We start from the raw sequence: 27,282 nt of genomic DNA, 5'->3' as shown, positions 1-27,282 counted from the left end.
GTTTACTTAAAGTTTCACAAGACAAGCAGCTTATTTAACAAAAAAAAAAAAACTAAAATATTTATTTGAAATATGCTGTTATGTAAAGTAGTTATTTCAAAGCCCGGTGTACTGACCCTTTTTTAATACAGGTCAACATAGATGCCCTACTAGCCAGACAAACCCAAACAGTTTTACCTTATTGTTTTTCAGGGTCTTGATGAAAGTGCTGTAGATGGTAGTGTTTGCACTGTGATCAAGATATTATTATTATTATTATTATTATTATTATTATTATTATTATTATTGCTTATAACAATTAATTTATTCATGGTCTATTTGGTTTACCAGAATTGATGATCTGTATTTTGTGTTGTGCACTTAAGTTAAATCGGACAGTTTCAATGGCTTGTTTTATATCTAAAAGCACGCATTTATGTAAAAAAAAAAAAAGAAACAAGAATATACAAAATGTAGAAAAGTTATTATTTTAAGCTTTGAAAACTTTAATGATTTTTTTTTTTTCTGAAGTCACACAAATATGAACAAAAGACAGACAGATGATTACAGCCATAATGAAGCACTAATTAATTACAGTACTTGTTAGCTCTGTTGGTATGACTTCTATTCTTTGCTTCTTAGTACAGTCTAACAGTGAAGATATATGACATTGTACACATGATACTTCTCAGCTATAATAATCATCCAGTCCTTACTAATAACTAGGACCATTTAGAGCAGCTTAGACCCTAGTTTACCTAAATCTACATTTTACTGAAGTTTATTTAAACCTACATTTCTAGAAGCTTTTCAGCATAAAACAAAATGGAGTTTCTATTAATCTGATTATGTGTTGAATGCATAAAACAGTCACGGCTTTGTTATTAACTAAAAACAGAAACAAATATTTTCTAGTCTGTAAAAAAGTATAGAATGGTTGTATTCATGAATATCAAATTGTTTAATCAAAACAGACGTTTGATGTAACTCATGGGGCCTGGTATTTCACAGGCCATACACAAGCCTGGGGTGTTATTTGGGGTGAAGGGGGGAAATTTGAAAAATTGATAAAAAGCACAGTATGGGTCAAAAAAACATAGAACCCAAAAATATATAATTTTGTTTTTGTTATACAAAGCACACCATAATTCTGTGGGTATATTTAAGTATGTTTAAGTATGTTTATAAGTATAAAAAACAAGAAATAACAATTAGTAAAATAATAAAATACAAGCGCAGCACTGTAAATCAGAACTGGGGATAGGGAATATATTCACATGTTCCACTTTCCTATTAAGGTTAAATTTGTTACTTTTAAGTCAACTGGGATTTTATCATTTAAAGCTGCATTAAAAACAATAAGTAGACAACATCAGCTAATGCCTTTAACAGTATTATGATTTTTAATTTAAAAAAATTAAAGGGACCTGCTAATTATGCACCGAGACTCGGTGCATTCAATACATAATGTGGTACTATACAATCTGCTAGTTATTCTCAAAGGTAATTTATTACACCATAAAGGGGAGTAGAAAATTAGAGCCAGTGGGGCAATCCTTAATCAAAGCATAATGTTTGCGAACAGGCTCACAAATATTAAATGAATACATTTAATAATAAGGATTACCAATGTCCTGAGAATTCACATTAATATGCATTTTACTATAATTTATTACATTTATGACCTGGACGTAATCATATGATTTTGGTCAAATTCCTAATCTGTTATAACCTGGCTAAACTGCTTGTCAGTGAAAGATGCATACACCCATCTTTGATCCCCTGTTCTGAGCCAGTTTGCGGTTTGTATTTCAGCGATATCCTCCCTAGTTGCAGACCAGTGTTACACGTAGTCAAATTTGGAAGGCTGTGTTTGCCTGCCATCGTCGCTGCGAGTTGTGCTTTTCTTGTAGTCATCGTCAAACCCCCGTCTGGACCGCTCATCTCCGGACTTGTAGATGGTGTTGGGCTTAGACGCTTTGTAGGCTACTGCGTTGTAGCTAAAAACACAGAGAAAACATTTTAAATTCAGGCTACATGACACACAGTTCATCAACTCATCCACTTAAAAGGGCTCCAGGAGTATCTACACACAATCTGAGCACTTCTATCCTGATAAGAATTGACCATAGTATTTTTGCACAGTCATTTTGCAATGTTCCCATGCTTTTCCCATTAATATACATTACTAATATTCCCAACTATCTGTTTCCCTTTCTCTGAACTTAATGCCTGATGTTAGCCAATGAAACCCTAGCTTAACATTTTGTGCGACAAACTAATCTTTTACCGCTTCAAAAACATTAACAAAAAAATACTACAATCCCAACCCAGACCCTGTTCTACAATACCCTAAAAAATCCATGACTGTTGCAAAGTAACATTGAATACCATTTAGTTTGTTGCTGGAATGTGTCAGTAAAATATAGTGCTTGTATAATTTCATGTAAAAATGGCCTAACCATGAATGAACCCAATTGGTGATTTATCGTATTATGAAATATCAAGAAAGAATTGTGTACAGGCTACATATGTAGAACTCAAAAGTGAGGTTTGGAATACTACTTGTATCCTTTGAGGGCTGTTATTCAGGACAGTAAGTTACAGTGGTTGCCGTAGAAACTTACTGAGTCTTCTCAGGTGCCATTCCTTTGCAGGCCACACACATCATGATCCCACCCACTACCAGCACTGCTCCTCCCACCCAGCCCACGAAGAGGGCGGGGCCAAAGGTGTACCTGGAACACACAGAAAAGCATATTTCAGAAAAAGCGAGAATACACGCTACCAAATAAGTTTTACAAGTCATCAACTCCTATAACAGGTTATTTTGTTGAAACTGTGGCAACCAAAATGATCGCAATATTATCACTGGTTGCCCTTTCATTGTGCTGAATATCTTCCAGCTGTGTTTATTTATTTTTTACTTTATTCTTTCATTGCCTCAGGTCTCATCATTTTACCGTGTCTTCTAACGTACTGCTGATGTCCCATCATAAAACATAGTGTTAAACATAAAGGTAGCAACGGTGTGCAACTGTGGTCTCTGTAAAAACACCCCCTCCTTAAGACAATGCCTAAAACAGTAATCGCTGTAAATGTATAAAGCACACATTATATACATGTGTAAGCCATTAGGCTTTGAAACAGCTGATTCTGAAACTGATAACAAACGCAGTCATAAACTCACCAGTTGCGACAGATTTCTGATTTCCTGTCCAGGTTTACTGTATATGTAATCAATATAATGTTTTCTCTTAGATTATATTAACCATTTGGTATGGTGAGTTTGTAAAACATTGTAACAAAGAAACAATGTGAAAGTGTCATTTTTATGGTGATCTTCTTTTGGTGGCAGTCGAAAGATTAATTTGGGATATGCAATTTCTTTGGTGTTGTGTTTGATATTGCTGTGTATAGCGGCCCTGGAATTTGTGTTGTGTTACACTTTCAGTTACCTTGGCTGGAGAGACCCTTGCATGGTGGCAGTTGTGGTGGTGAACATGAAGTTGGTCACAATCAGGTTTGCGAAGATGGACACGCCAGCAATGCCACATACACCTGTGTTTAAAAAGAAGTGATAGGTGGTACATCTGCTAGTATGGATGGAATAAAGGTGTACCATAACATTAAAAAAAGAGCTGAGCGGGTTGTATTTCTAACATTAATCAGGGTATTTGTGCGCCCGAGGAGGGCATTTTGTATTTGTGTTTTTAGAGTGTTCAAACTTTCTCTTAAATTAAACAGTTAGCTGATGCTGCAACATTATAATAGTGATCCAGTAAGTGTGGGTTCTTCACTTTATCACCCACAGAAACGTTGTTGTGCACGGGCTCTGCAGAAGCTTAATGAAAAAGAATTGTGTGTTGTTGTTTGACTATAGAAATCCTGGGGTCTTGATGGCTTACACAACCCAATAAGTGGTGTGGAGGTGAGACGAGCATGATTTATAGAGTGTAGTCTCTCGTCTTGACATGTGCAATGTACATTCGGTATGTTTAAGATTCAGGTTCTGAATTCATACACACCTTTAATATGCATGCATGATGAGCTCCATATTGTTGCAAAGCAGTTTTGTAATTACACATGTGTCAAACCTCACTGAAGTGTTTAAAAGTAATCCATTAATGACGCCGAGACAAATTCACCTTCTTAAAGCAAGAATTATTGTATACAGTGGGATAAATCGGCAGCAGATAAACCTTACCTCCCACAACGAACAGGATCCCTGATGTCAGGGTCATGTTAGCCTTCATTGCGTCCTCCATGTTGCCCATTCGGATACACTTGAGTGCAAATATGGAGATCAGTGCTCCAATAACCCCCAGCACAATCCCCACGATCATCAGGGCTCTCACTGCCTGGAAGCTGCCTAAAGAGAGAGAATATCCACCCCACAAACTTTAGTATCTTTCATTTACCATCTGGGGCAGTCACTTTGCAACACCAAGAAGTATTCAGCAGCAGTTTTCAAACTGGACCCCTCCTAGTAACTTCAGCACATGTGTTTCCTATGTTAGGCTGTTTGAAAATGTAGTAATTTCCGCATAATGCAATTCTTTGCTGCAAAATTTACAAGGTGTTTATAGTGTTCAGCAGCATTTATTATAGCTGTTATAGTGATTAAGCATTGTACAGCAAGTGCTGCTATTTCTAGTAGAAATTTGTTGTAAAAGGTCAAGTATTGTTGATATTAGTTGCAGTCAGTAACAAAGGTTACAGACTGTAAAATAATGTAATTCTCTATAACGACCTACTTATTCAGAACGCAGATGTTGTAGATTTACATCCCCCTACGGTAATTTCAGCTGCAGAGACTCGTGCTACCTCCACACTTAAAGGGTATATAAGGACCTTTTTATTTTATTGTGTTACATGTTCCCATGTGCTGCTACAACTGTTTACATAAGGTGTGTGTATTGTTTACATTTTTTTTTTTTTTTACATTTTGACCACTTTTATAAACTTGTAAATTGCATTCCCTGTCTCAAGATGGCTTCACATGTACCCACATGGACCTCTCTGAACTACATTTCCCATCATCCTCCTGCTCACATATGTAACTGAGATGGATTTACCAGTGAGCAGCAGGATGATAGGAAATGTAGTTCTGGTACATGTGAAGCCATCTTGAGACAAGGAATGCAATTAAAAAATTTTAAAAAGTGGTCAAAATGTAAAAAAAATAATAATTAAAACAATACACACACCTTACTTAAACAGTTGTCGCAACACATGTGAACATGTAACACAATAAAATAAAAAGGTCCTTATATACCCTTTAAAACAACACTCAGTGACCCAAATATATATGACATGCTACCACGTGCTACAGTAGAGGGTCATAAATGGCCTATTACTTAAGTCTAGGAAGCAAAACAGAATAAAAAAAAATCCATCTCAAATTGTATCGTTATACTGATATAATATTACTGGAAAACAATACAGAACTGATGTTTGGAATATGGTTTGACAACTTTCTTAAATGTTGCTTGTAAAATAAAATTGGAAAACCATACAGCACAATATACTTTTAAAAGCTTTATCACAGTAAACTAAATACTGCTGCTATACTATAAACTACCAATGTATTGCAGCAGCAAGTTCACAAATAATATACAGTATAACTGGTGACAAATTGACCCGTAGTGTTAACAACGTACCCGGTAGTCCTAGAACGGTAAAATATGGACGGCATTCAACGAGACCAGAAGTCTCACCCACACAACTGTACCAAAGTCCTTCATAGATGTAAATTGAAGTTACAAGTTTATAATACCGGTCTTCAATTTTCCATTGGTCCATTGCTGTTGCTGCAATGACCCCGACTAGCCCAAGTACTGACACAATGAACCCGATTATCTGGAACATAGTGGCCGCCATTTCCTGCTCTCGCTGCTGTTTACCAGACTCTGCTGAAAGACTCCAGTGTCTAGTATTAACAGAGTGCTCCAACCCTTTTAGTTCCTTATCAGTGTGCTCAAAAGAGCCCGAAACTTATATGAAGCCTATGTTTGCTCAAAATTTGACAACATCAACAGTGGAGTTTCAACCACTGGTTTTTCGTATGGTAATTTTATTTATTTCCTGTTCGCAAGACAATATGGGATGGGAGTCTAGTTTTGTTGACAGTTGGAACATAATGAGTCAGTATTTGTAAATTCGTGGTACCAGGTTTGCTACATTCATTGATGTCTTCCATTACCTACAAGGTCTTTCAACACACTTCATGAAGCATACAGCAGTGTCTTTACAGCTGATAAACATATACGTGCATGTACAAAATTGGCAGAAATAACAGGGGGTCCCCATATATTCATCGTTTGTAATGGAACACCCTACATACCAGCAGCTCTGAGAGTTTGATCAAGGGAAATGCCTGGTTTTATATTCCTGATTCATAAACGTTTTAGATTATTAAAATCCAAGACTTTCAAGTAATTTCTCACTTGGGCATTTCCAAGATCTTCTTCAAGGTCAAGGTTAGCTAGTGGTTTAAACATGACTAAAGATCACCATGAAGAATTATAATTAGTTTAGTGAATGTTCGATTTGAGCAACTACCATCTGTAGTTGACAATATTGGCTTCAGTTAGAAATACTACAATGACAAACACTTCAACTAGAAGTCTTTCTCAACCTGGAAACAGACAATTACTCACCTGTAGTAAACAGGTATGATTTTGATATCAGTGGTACACAAAAAGTGTCCTAAAATCAGGTTTACACTTTGCATAGACATTGAATACATTGAGAAAGACTTTTAGTCTAAACATTTTTAAATTAATTTATTAAGTTTCTTTTAGTATTTATAAATTGAGCACCATTGAGTGTTTAGTAGTTATGGATGATAAGAATAGGGAATCCAATTTGTTTGATCGACTACTGGGGAGTAGATACCATACCTAATTTAAACACATGATCCTTCTATGTACATTTTGAGAAGTTACTGGGAAGTTGTGCGAAGTTAAGTTAATCAACTTGGAGGGAAGTTCAGTTTGGGGGAAGTTTGCTAACTTTCCCCTAAAAACATACTTCCCTGCAGAAAAGTGAATGATCAAGATTCCCCCTTAGTTACTAAACAGAACAGGACTGACCCTCAGTGTCAAGACAAGTTCTTCGCGAGTTTCTGTTTGCTGTCTGCTGCATGATGATTCGTTCTTCCATGTGTGTTTTATGCTGAAGCACATTGAGTTACAGTTACTAAAGTTACTATGATAATGTCAAATGCTCAGTATCTAAAATCTCATATTTCCCTGCCTATATGATGACTTATTTTCAACATCAGAGGCAGTTATGTATTGATTGCAATTGCATCTCCAGTTGGTTTAACGCAAGAGGCATAGTGTATTCTAATGGTGAGGCTTATTTCTGTCAGGCTTGAGCGATTATCAGCTTTACAAGAACAATAATGACGACCTGAGAGCATAAAAGTGCTGACCTGTGTAGATAACACGCATCCAGTTAGCTGTGAAAGGACTCGAATACCCGACGTGGTGTACCGCTGTCAAGGGGCTGGCCAGCATGGCCTCTGTCTTATCAGAATGTAACTGCATTGACGCTTTGAATTCTGTGTCACATTTGGACATTGCAGAAATACAGGCTACACCATCAGGTTTTAATGATAGATACAAATGAGAACTGTCAGCATTTAAATAATCCAGCTCAATATGCCTAATATTATGTCTCAGGGACTGTACATGGAAAGTAAACAGCAAGGGGTATAGCTGTACCGTACTACATGTTTGTTAAAGTATTTAGTGCCCATATAGATTTTCTAGGTTCTATGGCCACATGTATATTATTCGAAACCCTTTTTTCCCCTCTACAATACCCTCTGAATTGTGAATTGTCATTGTAATTGTATCCTGAAAGGTTAACAGCTAAGGTTTTCTTTACTCCAGTGTGTGTAACAGCATTGCTTTGCTATTGAGCACATTTTAGAGCCCTGATTAGAGGCCCTACAGTCTGGTAGTTGATGTGTGGGGAAGATAAGAACTACCATACAGATAAGGTGATACTGCTTGTGATTAGACTTGTAAATAGTGCTTTCATTCTTATTTTAAACATGTTATTTACCTGCCACTGCTTCTCGCTTTTGTAAAGCTAGGTGTTCTGTCTTAAAGTTCTGCAGTCATCTATCGTGTGGAACTGACCTGCAATGGACTTCCTGATTGGTGGTTTCTAATTTCAAGCCCAAGCCAACAGTAAGCATTCACTTCCTGTGTTACAGATAATAGGATCCCTAGGTAGAAATTTGAAATTTGGCTCGGTCCATTCAAACTGACTACCATAGGTGGGGCCAGCAGTTTTCTTATAAAAAGATAAAAGTATACACCATCTTTTTTGACTAATGTCTTTTTTTTCACAAAGGCCTAAGGAATGTAATGTCATTTTCTGTTTTCCATTGAGAAAAATCTTAGTTTGAAAAAAGGTCTATACCTGTAACTGCTTTGAAATGGACATGCGCAAAGGTGGATTGTGGGTCAACTTATGTTTGACAGTCTATGGTAAGATAAATGGGCTTTACTATGGAAAACAAAAACATCAGCAGCAAAACAACACGGGACGTATGAATCATATTCTGCTTTAAAGCACCTTGAGGCTTAAAAAGTTTCTACTGTTTGTCGAACCAAAGAACTGATAAGAACCATTTCACAGGCTGATATTGTAGTCCCCATGTTAGGCACAGTACAAACAAAATCATTACAGTACGTTCCCCTAGTGAAGGGAGCCTGTGCCAGGGCTGGGCCCATCCCAAAACACTCAACCTTTGAGAGGCTTTGCATTGTACTCTACTCAAACCAGTGAGTATTTAATAGACATTATTATTATTTTTTATTTGTTTATTTAGCAGACGCCTTTATCCAAGGCGACTTACAAAGACTAGGGTGTGTGAACTATGCATCAGCTGCAGAGTCATTTACAAACCTGAAAGACAGAGCACAAGGAGGTTAAGTGACTTGCTCAGGGTCACACAATGAGTCAGTGGCTGAGGTGGGATTTGAACCGGGGACCTCCTGGTTACAAGCCCTTTTCTTTAACCACTGGACAACACAGCCTCCTAATTATATTCAACTACTTGATTATTGGCTAATTTTGTATAAGGAAGATGTGTTATTCAACAGGAACTCATGGAAACCGTCTTCTGGTCTACTGTTGCTTCCTGCATTCATTGATCTATACCAATAGTTTCCAATTCAAGATAGCCCTAAAGATCCATTCAAGTACAGATTTGTCCAAAGCAGATCCTAAATTAGCTGATTGGAATGGCTTAGGGTAAATAAATTTAGGACCTGATTGGAACAAAGTCCTACACAGGAATGGACTTTGAGGGCCAGAGTTAGGATCCACTGTTCTATATTACTGAATATCTAAGACCTGTCTGTAAATTTGTAAAGTGACATTTCTATGATATTTTAAATATAAAATCCAACTAGAATGTGGTACAGTACTTCCAGTTTCACCAGTCACTAGTTAATGCAAAAATAAATTCACAAAATAATAAAGTACAATTTCACTTTATAGAACCATTTTTAATGGAGCGTGTCAAGGTTTTGTAGAAATAATTTGTTACTGGTTTGTTGAAGATAGCTATAAATATCTTGGTAACCCTTACACACAATATTTCCAAATATTGTAACCATGAAATAGGTGGTACCGTAACTGTAATTCTGCAGAAGCTTGTGAGTTATTAAAATATAATTTTGATAAACTAGATAAAGATATTTATAAAAGTGTTCTAGACTATTACTGCTTCCATTCCAGGCAAGATGCTATCTTATTTTGCCAGATAATTACAAAAAATAATTCACTTTTTGACAACTACCAAAAGACTGCACAGTGTTATTGCCAATATAAAATGTAGTTGCCATGACACTTACTGTATATAACATGTTATATCCCTATAGTTGCATTACAAATCTCCAAATCTAACAAACTGACATCAACACTAGCCCCCACTACTCATGTTATTAAAATGTACTGCACAGTTTCCCAATACTATCCCAATAGTGGAGAACTGTCACCAAAAACACTGGCAGTAATAGACTTCAAGCACTTTTTTAAAGTAAGTGGAAAAATACATATTCTAAGAAAAATAAAACAAACAGCATAAAACTATTCAGAACAATAATGCTACTATCATTCTAGTTTTATTCCCTTGCAAAAATATACATTTGCGCTTGCTTCAAAATGGTGTCCCGAATCTGTTTTAGAGAAGTAGTGCCAACCATTCTTCCTCCATGAGGCATCAATTGTATGGTTCCCCAGTCCCAAACAGTGGACCTACCTGGCAGTCCGAGAATGGTAAAGTAAGGCCGGCACTCTGTAAAGCCAGAGCTCTGACGGACGCAGGACCGCCAGAGCCCCCTGTAGTTATAGACAGATGTCACTGGGTTATCGTACAGGTCCTGGGTGCTCCACTGGTCCATCACTGTGGAAGCAATGACACCCGCAATCCCCAGTAGGCCCAGGACGAGCCCCATCACTTGACACATGGTGGCCGCCATTATACGTTTGCAGTACTGTATGCAACAGCAAATACAAGTGAGCAAAGCTGAGCTTTGAGCCAAATGGTATAAAATGGCACCCACTCTCTGTCTTATTTGATTACCAAAGCGATGCGGTCTTATCGCTAAACACTGGTTCACTTGTTTGACTTTCTGCTTGACTCAGATATGTTTGTAATCGGTTCCCTGTACGCCTCTGCACCTGTTTTTGAAATTGTTCTATTTGTTCTTGTCCTGTGAAAAGGAGAGCCGCGGAAAGGGGGTGGGGTGGGGGTGGGGGGTGTTATAGAAATATGTTTTTGTATTTTTTCAAGGGGGTTTTGGGCAGTTTTCATGTTCCTCTGATAAATATAGCCTTCATTGACCTTGCTCTAAATGAAACCCACAATTCTTAGGACTGTTTTTTTAACAGTGTTTCTGAACAATCTGTTCTGTTAAACAGTCCTTAACAAAACATTCCTGAAAACATATTTTGTGAGTTCTGAATACGGTAGAGTTTCAGTGGTTTAATCTAATCCAATATATATATTTTCTTTATTTGACATTAATGTTACAAGAGTACTTCAATATGTGCGGCTCTACCAGAATTTGGTTTCAGTTTGTAAAGTCATTTTTCTCCTTTAAAAGGTCTGGAATACATTCAAAGCTTTCAGACTCTAGGTCAATTGATGAAGACAATTTATTTACAGATGTTTTTTGAAAAGCTTGTTTTAGGTAAATTAATTAGTTTTACAATATCTGTTCTCTGTAGCGTTTTATTTCCTATAGCAGGGGATGGCTCTTTAACCATTTGAGCTTCCCAATAGGACTCTTTTACCCATTTAAGGCTCTTAATCAGTTTGAAAACGCCAATCGGTAACCTTCAGTAGAAGTCCAGTCAAACTGCATCCAAATTGTAACCTTTAAGTGTGGTTCAGGGGGCAGGAGCTAGGGCTCTTCCCCCCCATCTCTATCATGCCAAAATACCTGCCAATCTCGCTATTTAAACCTAGGTCACCAGTGTTCCAAATACCACCTGTTCAATGGCCACCGTAAAAATACATTGGTTGCTGAAATTTGCAGCAAGATAATCCACCCACACCGCTTTATAGAATTACAAACTAAGACATTTCTTTAGAGGTGAGGTGTTTATACACAAATAGTCCAAAGTCGTTTGTCTCAATGTTATCAACAACAAGGAATGGGTTAGTTACCAGTTGACAATGAAGTGGTCTCAAAAGCATAGATTAATTTAGCTCAAAGCAGCATCCTGCCCTTTGCTGTAGCAACAACTAAAAAAAAAGTATTTGCTGCTCTTCCAGGTAAAAAGCTGTTATCTGAAAAACCTCTCTAATGCAAAGCTTTTAGCATATTGTTCGCTCCCTGTTTGTTCAGGCTGTGATACCAACACGTATCTGATGTGTATTTGACATTGCTGTATCACGGGGTACCAGTCTCCCTCTGCTTGGTAAACACGGGAGAATCGGCAGTGAAACTTGCTCCACAGTTTCGGTCCGTTTTTTGTAACACCAAGGCAATATTCCCCTCAGCAGGGAGCATAGAGAATTTTAAATGGGCTGTAGTGAATTACAAGGTTATCATTTGCATGGAGGCGTTGGTCACATTATACAGAGTTAAGCTCAAGTGCTTTATGATTAAGTCATGTTCCCATTTGTAGTTTTTAATAATGTAGTAGAGTGTGAGGACGGGTACCGCCTATCAAATGTACAGTTACAGTTTCTTTGCTGTTTTATTAATATTTGCTTGCCGGTGAATGATTCTGAACTGGAAAAGCACCATGTTTAAAACTTTTCTTGGGGCCATCAAGTTCCTTTCTGATAAAATGTGTTTAGCAATAAAACATAAAAGTGTGTATCATGGACGATAATTTGAAAGGCAAATGGTATACAGTATCACTTATTATTAAATTAAAAAGGCAGACAATTGTGTTGTTATTTATTATACTGTATTTCCCCAGTATGCAAATACATACAGAATTCGTTCAAATAAATACAGTAATATTATGTCTAAAGATCTGTTTGAGATACTGTACAAATAACCTCTCCAAAAAGTTGATGAAACAGTACCTTACCATACAAAAAAGTGGCTGTAAACTAAAAAAATAAACACGAGTAGATTGGAAAATTCTAACAATCACGAAATACTATTCAGTATCATTGCGTAGTTCCACTGCCAACTAGCCTTCTCCACCACTCTACCACCCCCCCCCCCCCCACCACCAAAACAATACTATATTTTAGGAATAATGCCCTTAAACTTGAAGTCAATGTTCCAATAAAAAGAAGCAACAATGTAATGAGACTAATGAAACTAATTTCATGTCTCCAATACATGGATAGTAAATTAAACGACCTTGCTCAATAAAAATAAACTGAGCTACTCATAGAATAATCTTATTTACTTCCAGATATTTGTACCAAGTCTCCAGGTGTCCCTAACATCCCGTTGAATCCAGGTGCTTATTTGACTTATTTTGGAGCCGGGTAGTAAAGCACGGTCTGCCTCAAATTATTATCAAGTTCACTTCTGCTTTGGACCTCACCTAACATTTTATTTTCTTCCGATACTTTTGCACCATTTGTTTTATTTGTATCTATAAATACAGCACACATTTAAAACACAGTATTAACAGGCACAATAGACTTAAATCACTCAGAAACTTCCAGCTTCAGCTTTTCACTTCATATGATGCATTTTTTTTAACAAAGTTTTAGGGTATTCGCATTACTTGAATGTCTATGTGTTTGTGCACTGTATAGGAAACCATTTTATTTTGAAAATCGAGGGCAAACTTTTCTTTTGTAACCTTTTTTATAGGGAGCCAGGGGTCTTGAAAAGAATGCGCTGCATACGCTTGCTGTATTTGATGATCATTTTGGATGATGATAATGAAACATCTGAGATGTGAGTGGCATAGTCAGACAGCTTTTGACATAATAAATACACAACTACGATCTTAAATCTGGGCATTCATATATCTTTCACTTAATCAGGACAATCCCCACAACACTGATTTTCCATTTTTTTATGTATTTATTTTTGATGATTCTGAACCCAAGTTTTTAAAATGTAAGACTGGTTCTTAATGTTCTGAGCTTTGCATCAATACAAAGTCATACAAAGTATTATCAGGTGTTCCTAATGAGCATTGATGAGATGAGCAATCAGTTTAGCCTGCCTATTTGAATACAAGTTTCAGCAAAATAACAGACTATAAGGTTAACAAAAAGTCTATTATATTTTCAATAACAGAAATAGATGACTTGTTAGTGTACAAGATACCATCCCCAGCATTTTAAAGCTACTCAGAAAAGACTAAGTGGTAGAATAGGAGATCTGTGTGTTAAAGAAGGAAGCGACTTTGCATTAAACTCAAAATACTTTGGTTGGTAAGATCCCAATCCCTTCAATTGTTTAAAGAATGAATAAGTTTCAATTCAATATGATGATCATATACCTGTAGCTGCCAAATAAATAATGCAAATGCGTACGTCCAAACATCCTTCATTAACAGTGGTAAAAGTGGTTCTAGACTGTTTTAATAATAAAAAGCATCTAAAACAATTTCATAAATATCTAGCTGTATTTTATTAATAAAAACATCATCTGAAAAAACATCCTTAAATGGCTGTAGGCCCTAAAAGGAAATCCATTTTTTTTGTAGTCAATGACAGATTTCTATAGAAAACCATACAATAGTAATATATTCCTATAACACCTTCAAATCTATGTATGACAAGGTACAACAGACAAAACTTATTTCTATGGGGAATGTGACTACACCTCCACCCTTAATAGCAGATACTGCTACATTGATAATGTGTAGATCACTGGTAATAAATACAAGTATCGTATACAATTGTGATAACCGCATATGCCATGTTAGTTGAAATATTTCTCCTTCACTTTCAAAGACAACATTCCTAGGCTAAGCCATGGCTACCATTAGCTTCTGGGGTTGCAGTTGGTGGAGTATTTTAGGACAGGGCGAAAACTTAGGAAGAACAGAGTTTGGTGGAAAAAAGGAATATTTCAATGAAATGTCTGAACACTCTTCTACCAGGTTTGGGGTCTGGGGATTGATTGGTTAGTCAGTTCTAAAGCAAGCCAACCCACTTTACTGTTAACTATCAGAGCAAACCAAGTATTAAAAGCTGGAGAAAATATTTTTATTTAAAATGGGAACAGTGGCAGCATCCTCCATATCACTGGACAGAGAGTTCCATAGGAAAGGCGGAGCATGGCTGAGTAGAGCTCCCCCTAGATACTGAGGAGGTCAACGCACCAGCATCTAAAGACCTGGGGTGTCACATGGGGACAGCAGGAATCAAAAGTTCTGCAGTTTAGCTCAGAGCAAAATAGGGAGGGCTTGGTAAGTGAGAAACAGCAATTTGAAGTAGATATACAGAACCGGCAATCAGTGAAGCTTGGCCAAGATTGTGATGTTTGCATGGACTCTTATTTCAAACGAGATCATCTGGACTTGGTCTTGGGCTTGAAATAATTCACTTGCATCTGCCTACAAATTCATCTAATCTCAAGAACCTCCGGAAGTAGCCCAAACAGACCTACAGTTTCACCTTCCTTGACTCCAAAAACAAAATCATAAAATGTGATATTAAATTCAGGTAGGCAAGTGTTTCGGCTCATGCATTCATCAGTGTTGGTTCTTAGCTTTCCCACCCCCAAGTTAGCAATGCATAACTTTAGTTCTTACCTGGAAGCCCCAGAATGGAAAAGTATGGTCTGCATTCGGTAAACCCAGAGCTGCCTGTTTCACAGGTTCTCCAAAGCCCCTTGGTGTTATACACCGATGTCACTACGTCTCCTTCCAAGTCCTGGGTACTCCACGCGTTCATGAGAGTAGCAGAAATGACCCCTGCCAAGCCCAAGACAGACAACAAGTAGCCTGCTACCTGACACAGTGTTGTAGCCATATTCTTTCCTCAGATGCCGAGTGATTAAGTTGTGTCAGTGTAGTTCTTGAAAGGCAGCGATGAAATTGTACCAGTCTATAGCAGGGACAGGGTGTTAACGTGGTTTTTGTAGTGCCCTCCCACACTGTTGTGTGACTAAGGAAATGCCCCTTTGACGCACCATTTGCTTGCTTCTGTTTTCGTTAGATAAATCTGTTTTATTCAACCAGGAAATTTGTCCCGCCAGGTACCTTTCAGCAGGCGAGATAGTGGTGCGTGCACACACACACACACACACACACACACACACACACACACATACACGCACACACACGCACACACACAACCAGCAGCTGTGATAACAGCTTGTTCAAACTTTACACATTGACTTCCCTTGAAAAGTATTTTCACAGTGTTATAGTAGACAGTAGAGAACACCTTTGTTTGAAAAATATATGAGGGATATGAGAGACCAATGTTTGGATCAATTAATAATGCTGAAGGTCTGGGGGTAGGGTATTTGTTGCACAGTATCTTTAAATCATTATATGACAGGGCAATCATTTGCTGCCCCGTACAATAGCACAATGGAATTTCAAAACTGCCCCAAAGCACAAGCTATGCAATATGAATGACGATAATGGCAACAGCATTAGGAACAAAATACAATAGAATGTAATGTTTAGTGCTGTGAGAATGTGAAGTTGTGCTTCTCTTGAGTGTTTAGTGCTTCTATTTAAAATCAGATCTAGCAACATTCACCCAGCTCCTAGTGGCTATGTATATCCGCTTGCTGTGTGCATGCAATTCCAAGAAAGGCAGAAATGTATAACTTTATGTAATGTATTAGGAAAAGGCGTGGTTTTTGTATGCTTAACATTCTGGTTCTTAAAGAAATGTACATGCACTAAGGCTGGTCCCAAAGAAAATTATTCCTGATCACCCCTGATCTGCATCAGATATATTATCACGTACAGGGCTGGTTGCTTCAGAAATCTAGCTGTAATGTTTTTAAAGGAAAACAAATTCTCTATCAATACTGCATATCAAGTATTTTTTATAAGTCATGCGCCAACCACTAGCCAACTAGAGCCACGAACATTTCTTACAAAATTAAGACACCTACACTGTACAGCAAAGTTTGAGGTAGATATCAAATTGATTTGAGAACGACTATAGAAGAAATATCTCAACACCGTAAACTGGTCTTGTTTCCACTTGTTTTATGAAAAATGTATGCATCTTATTTTGCAAAGGACACAATCCTCTAAGAGGTGTAAAGTGGATGCTAAAGGTGTTCACAAAATGATTTACCTGCTGTATGTGATTCTGTGGCCTCCACAAGGCCTCTGTTCCCTTCAGAATTCAGGGAGTGGCCTCCTTAACATATAAACTTGAGTGGAAGGGTATTGCCCAGCATTCCATGTGTTTCATCTTTAGACTTGATCAGATCGAGACTAAAGAGGTGTGCTAAATAACTGCTGTCATTAAAAAAAAAGTTGAATAATTCAATACATTTTTAAAATATATTAGAAATAACCATTCATAATTTGCCTGATACGCCCTCTTTTTTAATGTCACCTTTGTTGTAACCCACAGTTAATGACATATACAGTAGGGTGTGCCGATACTCGTATATTTTCTGAGTAATTTGTCTGCAGGTATTAAGTAAATCCATTCATTAATGTTTTGGTTTCAAAACGCTTTCCTTCCCTCACCTTTAAAATTGAATTATTATTATTATTTATTTCTTAGCAGACGCCCTTATCCAGGGCGACTTACAATCGTAAGCAAAAACATTTCAAGCGTTACAATTGAATACCAATCAATGACAATTAAATGATGCATGGAGTGTTTTAAAAGCTGATTGGAAGCACATGTTTCTGTCTTCCTGGGTGCTAACATTTCTACTGCTAGACTGCTGTACCAAGGCTGTAAACTGACAATGACAATGTATGTTGCAAAATTTTCCAAGTAATATACGGATATATATATACAGATGAGATTTGAGAAAAAGGAAAACTGCTGTGTACCAAAATGATCAATAAGAAAAAAAAAAAAAAGAAAAGGATATTTCAGGTACTTAAAAAGGTAGAATAATTGATTACAAATCAATTATCAGGACGTTTCGGACTACAAGTCCTTCATCGGCTGAATACAAAAAAACAGTGCTTTAAGAAGTTGATAAAAAACAAACAAGTAGTCTTTTAAACAAAATTCCAGAATGTTGATGATGATGATGATGATGATGACCTCAGAATAGAATGTTCATTCCAAATGGCTCCAGTGCCTAGTTTGAAAATAAATTCACATTCCTTTTGTTTCCTGACAGCATTAGTTCTATAGCATTGAACCATCCCACAAATTGTGTCTTCTACAGTGTGGTCATTTCTGTTAAAATGTCTGGCGACAGGAAAGGTAGAGGTGTTAATTCGTATACTTCTCAGATGTTCCACGAAGCGATCAGTCAAGCGTCGTTTTGTTTCACCAATATATAGCTTGTTACATTTGATGCAGCCAATGCAATATACTATTCCTTTACTAATGCAAGTAAAAGTATCATGGATAGTAAATGAGGATTTTGCTCCCTTAACTACTGTGTTGCTGTGAATGTATTTATAAGTTGCACAACGTGACCTATTGCATGGAAACGTACCCTTAAGTCCAGATTGGGTCGAATGTTACTGTGGACAAGATACTCTCTTAGATTTTTGTCTCTTCTGTATGACATTAGAGGAGGGTTATTGAAAATAGGAGCTGCAGAAGGATCATCTTGAAGAATGCTAAAATTTCTTTGTATGATGTGTTGTACTTTTTATATACAGATGAGATTGCTTGGTTCATCATTGTTCTAGAATGCTTTCATTTAAAATAAATATGAATATGAATGAATACGGTGCTGGGTTACATTTGTAGCAGACGCAACAATATGCAAACAAATCCATATATAGTAATAGTAGCCAACTGTGAATACATAGCCTTGCCTAAACGTAAAACAACTTGATTCATAAGTGCTGCTTGGCAGTGCTGCAGCACCCTTACTCTATATGGCTCTGACTTCTCATATCTAAATCTTATCACCTGGAGAGGGTGTGTTGGTTCCAAGGCGAGGTCGTTCGGTTTGAAAACTCTTGAAATTCAGGCCAACAAGTCAGTGAGGTCCATGCGCTTTGTTTTCAAGATTTTACTGAAAAACTCCTGTTTGTCATTTCATTTTCTATTGCCTCTTCTTTGGGCCCAATGAAACATATAAGAAAATAATTTATAGGTGTACCTAAACAAGAAATGTGTTTTCATTTTACACTATAACCTAAAATGCCTATTAGTTTTGGTATTATCTAAATTGTAGTTATCGTTAATAATAGCAAAATAAAATAATCAAATATGCCAGCTTCTAGTTCTTTAAGAACAGATTGCTCTTTTTCTCTGTCCATCCAAAATATCCCTGTGACGGGGTACGCCCGTCCCTATGTTTATTTTTTATGAGTAGCTTTATTATTGTTATTATTTTAATGTATTTTGTATTATTAGTGCAGGTGTGTGGCAGCATGGCAGGGTGTGTGTTGTGTGGGGAGTATTGGGTGTCAGGGAGGGAGTTAAAATCCTCCCTGCAAAAACACACGTGGGAATGTGGCTGGAGCCATCAGTTGAATAAATGTATAAATGATTATTTAAGGGTCCAGCTGCAGGGCTATAAAATAGGTATTAGTGAGAATTAGTGATGGTGAGAATTCATGTTGGTGAAGGTAAGGGTTTTGTGTGCTGTGGTGTAAATAGTATAATATAAATAGTTATCGTTGGGGTGCAGGGAGTTTGTGAAGGTGTGCGGTATATTCTTTTTATTAACCAGTTGGTTTTGTTCCAGTATTTTGTTTGTTGTTTTGTTATTTGTGTTATAATTAAAAGTGTGCATTTGCATTTAAACCTGTAGTTTTCTTGTGTCCGAGTCCCCTTCCTGGTAGACACACCTTGCCAGTGACGTCATTCTGTTCACAATCCCCCATGATATTGTTAGGTTTAAAAAGTTAATAGCGTATAAAAGGTTAATGTTAAAAATCAACACTAGAGTAAAAATACGTGGTAGAATATTGTGAGGTCCGCAGCAAAACTAGCATACTTGCTATATAAACACTTCTTCCGTCTTTTAATGATTAGTATGCCAGCTTATCGGTTAACTTTGTGATATGAAAAGGGGTTGACAGTATGAAGTTTCATTACACTTGAGATATTTTTTTTATAAAAATGATGTGAATGGCAGTTGAAGACATTGTTAACCTGGTCCATAAATATGCCCCTGTGTTTTCGGGTCTTGTTGGTTAAACAGGCCTTGCATTACACAGGGTTTGTTTTTACTCATATCCTGAAGTCACACTCATCGGCGGAGGAGGTGAAACTCCCTCCTAGCTGTGCACTAGTCCTATAGAGAGGTGAATACCAGATTACAGGACCAGCACTCTGTCTGCTGATTCCTTTCATCATGGGGCAAGGACTGCACACACAGTCACAGTAATATGAGACATGCCAGTATACTGACCTCAACTGCTCTGTTCAAATTTTTTCACAAAGACCCAAATAAATAAAACAGAACTTGTAATATCAATTCTCTGTGTTCTTATGCTGTACAGGCATTACCTTTAGGCTGAACCAATTTAAAAGCGGGGAGTTTTTCGTCCTACAAAAAGAATTGTTGAAGACAATTGAAGATATTAATCAAGGTTACAGTGATAATGGATCTGAAGAATTGATGCTGTTTATTAGATTGCCCTTGATATATAATCACCAGCTTCCAGGACCTCAAAGTCTGTTCTTCAGGTGTAAGTGGAAATTCAAAGAAACAGGTGATCTATAAATGTAAATAATAACATCTGTTTCTGTAAATGTCCACTTACACATGAAGAAGAGGTCTTGAAACCTTGTGATTTTACATCATAGATATTACAATGTTTGAAAAAAAAAACTGTGCGAAAGACATAGTGGACGAAATAGCTATGAGAGTGTGCCCTGTTTTTTATTAATGGAGACATGCCTTTCGTTAACACTTTGTATATCCGTACCATGCATAGTGATGTGGACGGATACTAAAACTTTTTTTTTAATTCTCTTTTTTTATATTTTTCAGTACATTTAGGTGCCTAAATATTTTACCCCTGATTTTCTCCCCAATTTGGAATGTCCAATAATTTTTTCTAACCCACAGTAACTTCAGAGCCAGTGCAGAGCACCCTGTGGAATCTCCAGTGAATATTTGAAACTTGGCACAGACAGGACACAGACCAGGACACAGGACACATGACTCACCCTGCACACTAAGCAGGCATGCTTTCATTGTGCCACTTGGGGACCCCAAAAAGTAGCAGATGTTTAACATTTATATCAACCTTGCCTGGCCGCCACTATATATAACTACACTGGCTATTCCAGAAAAAAAGGTCTCTGATTAAATTGCTTTCTGTGCTGAGTCAACACTGTCTGCTCATGGTCTCATGAAACACTGGTCTTTTTGCCAACCACAGAACAGTGTAGTAATGCCTAATGTTTTTACTTAGAAACCAAAACTGTGTCTATGCCACTCTGCCTCACAGAAACGTAATCACAAGAGCCAGGGAGAGGTAGTTCAAGGCGTATATTTACAGGACCTTATCTTTCTGTCAACAAAACCAGGCTCAGGTGAGGTAGCTATACAGTTCTTATCTGTTTCTATTCAAGCCATGACAACCTGAAACAGTGAATAATATGTTATTTCGGTTTGTGACCCATGTCAATGTTTGTCTTCTGTGTTGAAATCAGATCTTTTATATTATTTTTGAAAAAGCTTTTCAGATATTGCTTTTGTGAAATTGGACGAATTGGATGGCCCAAGCTTATCTCCCAGGACATACAGTATGAAAGCATAATGTTATCTGAGTTCAAACTTTCTTAAATTATTACCTGGGTGGATCTTTAGTAAGTTAGTCAGGTTCAGTTCTTCACATTGGTTGTGTATATGGACATAGTAAAACACAAGGGCATATTTTTCAAAGTATTTACTCTGGTCTTTAAATAATCCCTCTTAATGTTACAAAAGGTAAAACAAAAAAACATGTCTGTGTATGAGAAGTTATTAAATATTAACTTGTTCTTGTAAATTAATGGGTACGTTTTCCTTTCAAAAGTGGGCAACAGAGCAGCATTTTCTGAACTTTATGAAGACAAAACACATTTCATATTGCCTTTGCAATGACACAGTGATATTTATTCATGCATAGTACAAAATGTTTTTTTAGACCGTGGCCTATGTTAAGGCCCTTTGAATATTTATTTATTTTATTTATTTATTTAAATATTATTATTTTTTATGGTTAAATAGCAGGGCGAGAGTTGAGCTGCATTTAATCATAACTAATAACTATCTGAGTGAGTGACCATGTGGAGCAGGTTCTTTAAAAAAAGGAGTGAATTATTCAATTAATTAAAATAATACAATACAAAGGGCCTTGACCATAGGCCAAAGTTTTTATTCAATTCAAATGTTAGGTTTGGCAGCATTAGATTCATTTAGAACTGTAAGTTTGTGCTTTTCAGATGGACAGTAGAACTATGAAACTTGAATTATTCTCAATGATTTAATGCACGTGAAGCATTTGTATGTGCTGCTCATAATTTGGTTTCCCTGTAATTTGAACCAAAATGTGTACGGAATGGTTACTCAGTTGCTTCAAAACGTTTTGGGGTTAAGGCATGAATCGTAATGGCTAGGGGTTTGGCGCTTGTATCCTGTTCACTGCAAACAGTATGGAGGATAATTTGTGCCAAAATTAAAAAATAAATAAATAAATAAATAAATAAATAAATAAATAAATAAATAAAATTCGAAATAAATAAATAAATAAATAACGAAATACATACAAATATAAATAAATAAATAAATAAATAAATAAATAAATAAATAAAGATAAAACTAAATAAATACATAAATAAGTAGAAACTGAAATATATTTAATAATTTATCTATTTATTTCATTTTTTATTTCGCTTTTTATTTCGTTTTTTATTTCTTTATTTTTTTCATCTTTTCATTTTGACACAATCTTTTCGAGCTACCGTCAATCATGCTTGATGGGCGGGACAATAAGTGAATCGGTGATCTACTAACTTTGCCTGGTAGTAGTGCGGACAGGTGTGCAGTCAGGGCTATAACGTCGTTGTTGTACAGTTTCAATGTTGTGAATATTCCATACGTTACAAATGTGTGCAATATGACTTATAGGAGTCTTATCCTAGAAAAGATTTGGGAGCTTTTAATTCAAGTTGAATGTGGGTCGGAAAATGACGACTTTATTTTGTGTCGAGTAGATTGGCTGTTGGAAAGAATAGGGCAGATATTGGCATGTACTGATAAACATATTGATGAAAGTGCCAGAACTAACTTGCAGATAATTCGCCATCAAATTCTACACAGTACCAGTGACAACAGTATAGCAGAAGAGTCCGCAGCGGTAGGCCAAACTGTGACGGGAAAATCAGGACGTCCCAATATATTTTTACGAAGGGAGTCCTCTCCGCACTAGTGATGTGTAGTTCGCGAACGAATCGTTCTTTTTGAACGACTCACTAAGATGAACGATGGGAATCGGATCAGAGTCCCCATTGAATCGGTTCTTTTGATTCACCCTATGAACAAGCTGCGTGGCGCACAGGAGTCGAGTTACCAGCCTATCAAAACTCATGAAGTGATTCTTTACCTGTCGAGTCTGGCTGATTTGTTTGTTGTAACAAGAAAACCGGGCAGTGTTGCCAATTTAGCGAATTTGTCGCTAGATTTGGCGACTTTTTAGACATGACGCCGATATTATTAATGTGAATGCGACAGAGAGCTAATTTAGCTACTTTAAATAAAATCTGGTGATAATCTAGCGACTTTCTGTTTCAAACAGAATATACTTATCTAAAACATAATACTTGAATAAAGATAACGCCATACAACTTCCTTCTGTTTCTATAGGTTATAGCAACTGTCAATTTGCAGCTAATGACCTAGATCCCGCCTATCCCCCAAGTCCCTGCTGTTCCTATAGGTTATAGTGACTGTCATTTAGTATTTTGATGCATAGACTTTACCAACCCCCTCCCCTTACCCCCGAGTTCAACAAATCAAAGCTAGTTATCTTAACGATTGACAATATACGTAACAGCTCGTGCCGTGCTTGCTCTACCTCGGCGGTTATTTGTTTTCGAGGCGAGTTCAGTTGTCAGAAATGGCGGATAAATTGTCTAAAAAATATGAACAACATTTCCGAGAGACATGGTTAAAGGAGGATGATTTCAAACTTTGGCTGAAGTCTGTTCCTGGGATGGCAAACAAAGCTTACTGTAAGCTTTGTAAAACTACACTGAATGCAAAAAAGTCGGACCTGATTAAACACGCAAATACTGCAAAGCACATTGAATGCACAAAACCCTTCACGGATACCAGGCAGGTTCGTATGGATTCATTTGCTTCATCTTCGCCGAGGAATGTAGTTGCAGAAACAGAAGCATTTTTGGCTCTATATATTGCAGAACATAGCGCAGTGCAAAGTGTCGACCATTTAACCGAGTTGTGCAGATTCTCATGCACCTGCACTGAAGCTGCACAGGTCTAAGTGTACGGCTATCATTAATAATGTATTAGGGCCTCATTTTGTTAGTGAGCTAGTGGCAGACGTTGGTGAGGGCCCATTCAGTTTGCTCATAGATGAATCCAACGACATTTCTGTGATCAAGGTGCTTGGCATTGTCATAAGATACTTCAGTGCGAAACGAAAGCAAATTGTTTCACGATTTCTCAGTGCTGTGGAACTTTAAGATTTCACGGCAGACGGAATAGTTTCCGCTCTGAAGAATTGCATTGCAACGCTGGGGCTAGACCTCAAAAAACTCACTGGAATTGGTACAGACAATGCATCGGTAATGATAGGGAGAAACAATGGTGTATATGCAAAACTAAAATCTGAAATTCCTCACCTTGTTCTTGTGCATTGTGTGTGTCACAATTCTGGCATTGTCGCGAGCTTATGAACAATCCCTCCCTAAGTTTTTGGATTTCACAGCGAAGGAAACTTACAACTGGTTCTCTCAAAGTGCAGGAAGGCAAATAACCTACAAGAAACTATTCGCTGCAATTAATGACGGAGAAGAGCCACAGAAGATATTGCGGGCGTGCGCCACCAGGTGGATCTCTGTAGAGCCAGCAGTAAGGCAAATCCTTCAACAGTGGCTTGAACTGAAAACTCTGTTTGCCGTTGCACGAGAGAATGAGCGCTGTTACATGGCAGACCAACTCTACCGCCTGTACTGTGATCCACAAAGTCGTGCATTCTTGATATTTGTGAAAAATGTGCTATTGCAGGTGCAGGCTGTCAACAAAACATTCCAGGGAAACAACGTTGATCCAACAAAGTTAATTGACGGACTAATCAGGCTTGTAACATCACTTGGGTGCAGTGTAACACTTCCAACTGCACAGGTTGATTACCTCAAAGGTGAGATCCGCCAACACCTGGATCCTCGTCCCCAACTTGGATACGAGGCCGAGAAGGCTATCAGGGAAGATGCTGTGCCAGAAGCAGCGAAAGCGGGGATACGAGGGCGCTGTGTTGATTTCACAGTGAAACTGCTGGAGGAGATCCGGAATCATCTGCCCGACAATATAGAAATATTGCGGCAGATGTCTGCACTATCTGTAGGTGAAGCACTTCGCCATACAAAGAAACCCATAACAGAGCTGGCAGAAATGTTCATGACATCCCCTGAAGAAATCAACCAAATTGAGATTCAGTGACGTAACATACATCATATCCAGTGGGAACATGTGGATAACACTGAGAAATTCTGGTGTGAAGTAGAATCCTACAGAGATGCTACAGGTGACAAACCATTCAAAGAACTTTGTAATCTGGCACTGACTATCCTTACTCTGCCACACAGCAACGCACAAGTGGAGCGTGTGTTCAGTCAATTAAATGTAGTTAAAACTAAATTAAGAAATCGTCTGTCGCTCCTAACTGTGAACTCAATTTTGCACATCCGATACGGACTTCAAACTGCAGGCAAGAAATGCTACCAGTACTCCCTGCCTTCCAGCATGCTCAGAATAATTGGCTCAATGGAATCCTACTCCTCAGAAAGCAAGCAGGCAAATCCTGAAGAAGAAGAGCCCCCCTTAGACAAGGATGTCATCCAGGCTCTATTGTAAGGTAGGATGATGTTATATTTTACATATTTAAAAAATGTATGCTGTGTGCTGCCCTGCGTTTTGTAGAGGGATATATAATTTTATTATTATTTATTTTGGTGTTTTGAAGTTGTTTCCAGCACTCAGGTGCTGTGTGGATTGTTACACCGTCTATTGTTGATGTGGTGTATTAGGGTTGGAATTAAATACTCACTCAACGCGCCCCTCTCCCCCCCCCCCAACATTTTAGCGACTTTTTAAGGCGCGTCTAGTGACTTTCACCCAATAGGAATTGGCAACACTGAAACCGGGTTGTCTCTCAACTCGTTGAATGTTATGAAACTGAAGACAGTATGTGCCATGTTGGATCCAAATTCCCGCTTACTTAGTGCATGATAAGAACTCCGTGTGAGCCAAAATGGCGTCAGTTACATCCTCCACACCATAGCTATATATCTATGATCCAGACGGTGTGTACTTTCGAGTGCTGCTTCACGCTGTCAGAAACTCAGATTAGAAATTTGTGCACCATAATTTCTTACAGTTCTTCTTAGTTTACTATGTACGTAACCTTGTGTAAGTCTGCCAAACAAATAAATAATAAAATGAACCACTACTAGTTGTAGCCTATGTGTGTTTGTTATTTTTTTATACACATACAAAATTAATCATATCTATAGTTAACTATTTTGCACAAATTATGATTAATACTTCTAAGTCATCTTGAGTAAAGTCAGCCAAATTACTCATTTAAACTTTGTTTATATAAAATGTAGATGTTGCGGTTATGGGTGTGCTTCAACGGGCGATTGATCACATGACTAATCCCTAAAGGTTTACTGGATAGAAGAGGAATTGGGCAAACAGCGTTTTGCTATGTGCTGAATAAATACCACGGATTAGTTCCATAAATACCACCTCGTTCGAGCCTCTCTTTTTTGTTGTTGTAAAAAAACAATGAGTGACTCCAAATGTATAGAAAAAAACACGTAAGAAATGCAATTGCCTTTTTTTTTTTTTAAAGATGAAATTAAATTAGATTGATACTGATGGCTAAACAATGCTAATGGTTCAAACTGTTATGTTATCTCTAGGATTGTAAATTTATATTATTATTTTTTTGTCAAACTATATTTAATGTTTATGAACCCAGTCAACCAAATATAGATTCTCCCTAGCTTTTGTGATGTGCAGTTCGTGAACAACTCGTTCTTTCCGGTTCAAATAAACCTACGTAAACAATCTTAATGCGGTCTACATTGATTGGTTTTGTGTCATTGAATCAGTGAATCAATTGAACGAAATGAATCGATTCACCAAATTGAACTGAATCAAATGAATCGAGAACTGGCCATCACTGCTCTAATTTGAGGAAATCTCCATAAGTCCTCGGCTCTCAACAGCCCCCTTCTTCAGGGCATTCTAAAAATATATATAAAAAAATATTTGCACAGGATCAAGTAAAACACTGAAGATCAGATCCACGATGTCCTAAAAAACAAAACACTGTGAGAACTGGAAAAAACTAAGCACTTGAAATATTAATTTTGAGGTATGGAACACAGAGGAACATAACTTTTGATTAATTTTAAATTTATTTATACAGGAATAATTCCTTGGAGGGCTAACTCATATATTAAAAGTTCCCTCATTTTATTGCAACACAGTGCAGTGTGATTACCAC

The 27,282-nt window shown here is 37.3% G+C and overlaps 1 protein-coding gene across 2 annotated transcripts; it reads right to left on the bottom strand.

The window, feature by feature from the left end:
* Positions 1–476: 476 nt before the first annotated feature.
* Positions 477–15,528, bottom strand: LOC117422980 (claudin-18-like). 2 transcript variants are annotated; one of them, XM_058990041.1, is made up of 5 exons: positions 15,208–15,528; positions 4,187–4,351; positions 3,438–3,540; positions 2,607–2,717; positions 477–1,979 (listed from the first exon to the last, which is right to left on the bottom strand). In XM_058990041.1, the coding sequence occupies exons 1-5, from the start codon at positions 15,425–15,427 to the stop codon at positions 1,823–1,825; spliced, it is 756 nt and encodes a 251-aa protein (XP_058846024.1). In that variant the 5' UTR covers positions 15,428–15,528; the 3' UTR covers positions 477–1,822. The 2 variants fall into 2 exon arrangements, with proteins under 2 accessions (XP_058846024.1, XP_033894144.1); XM_034038253.2 differs by lacking the exon at positions 15,208–15,528 and adding an exon at positions 10,271–10,578.
* Positions 15,529–27,282: the final 11,754 nt, after the last annotated feature.

The sequence above is a fragment of the Acipenser ruthenus genome, chromosome 17, assembly GCF_902713425.1.
Source record: "Acipenser ruthenus chromosome 17, fAciRut3.2 maternal haplotype, whole genome shotgun sequence".
NCBI lineage: Eukaryota > Metazoa > Chordata > Actinopteri > Acipenseriformes > Acipenseridae > Acipenser > Acipenser ruthenus.
This window is presented reverse-complemented; position numbering and strand designations above follow the sequence as displayed.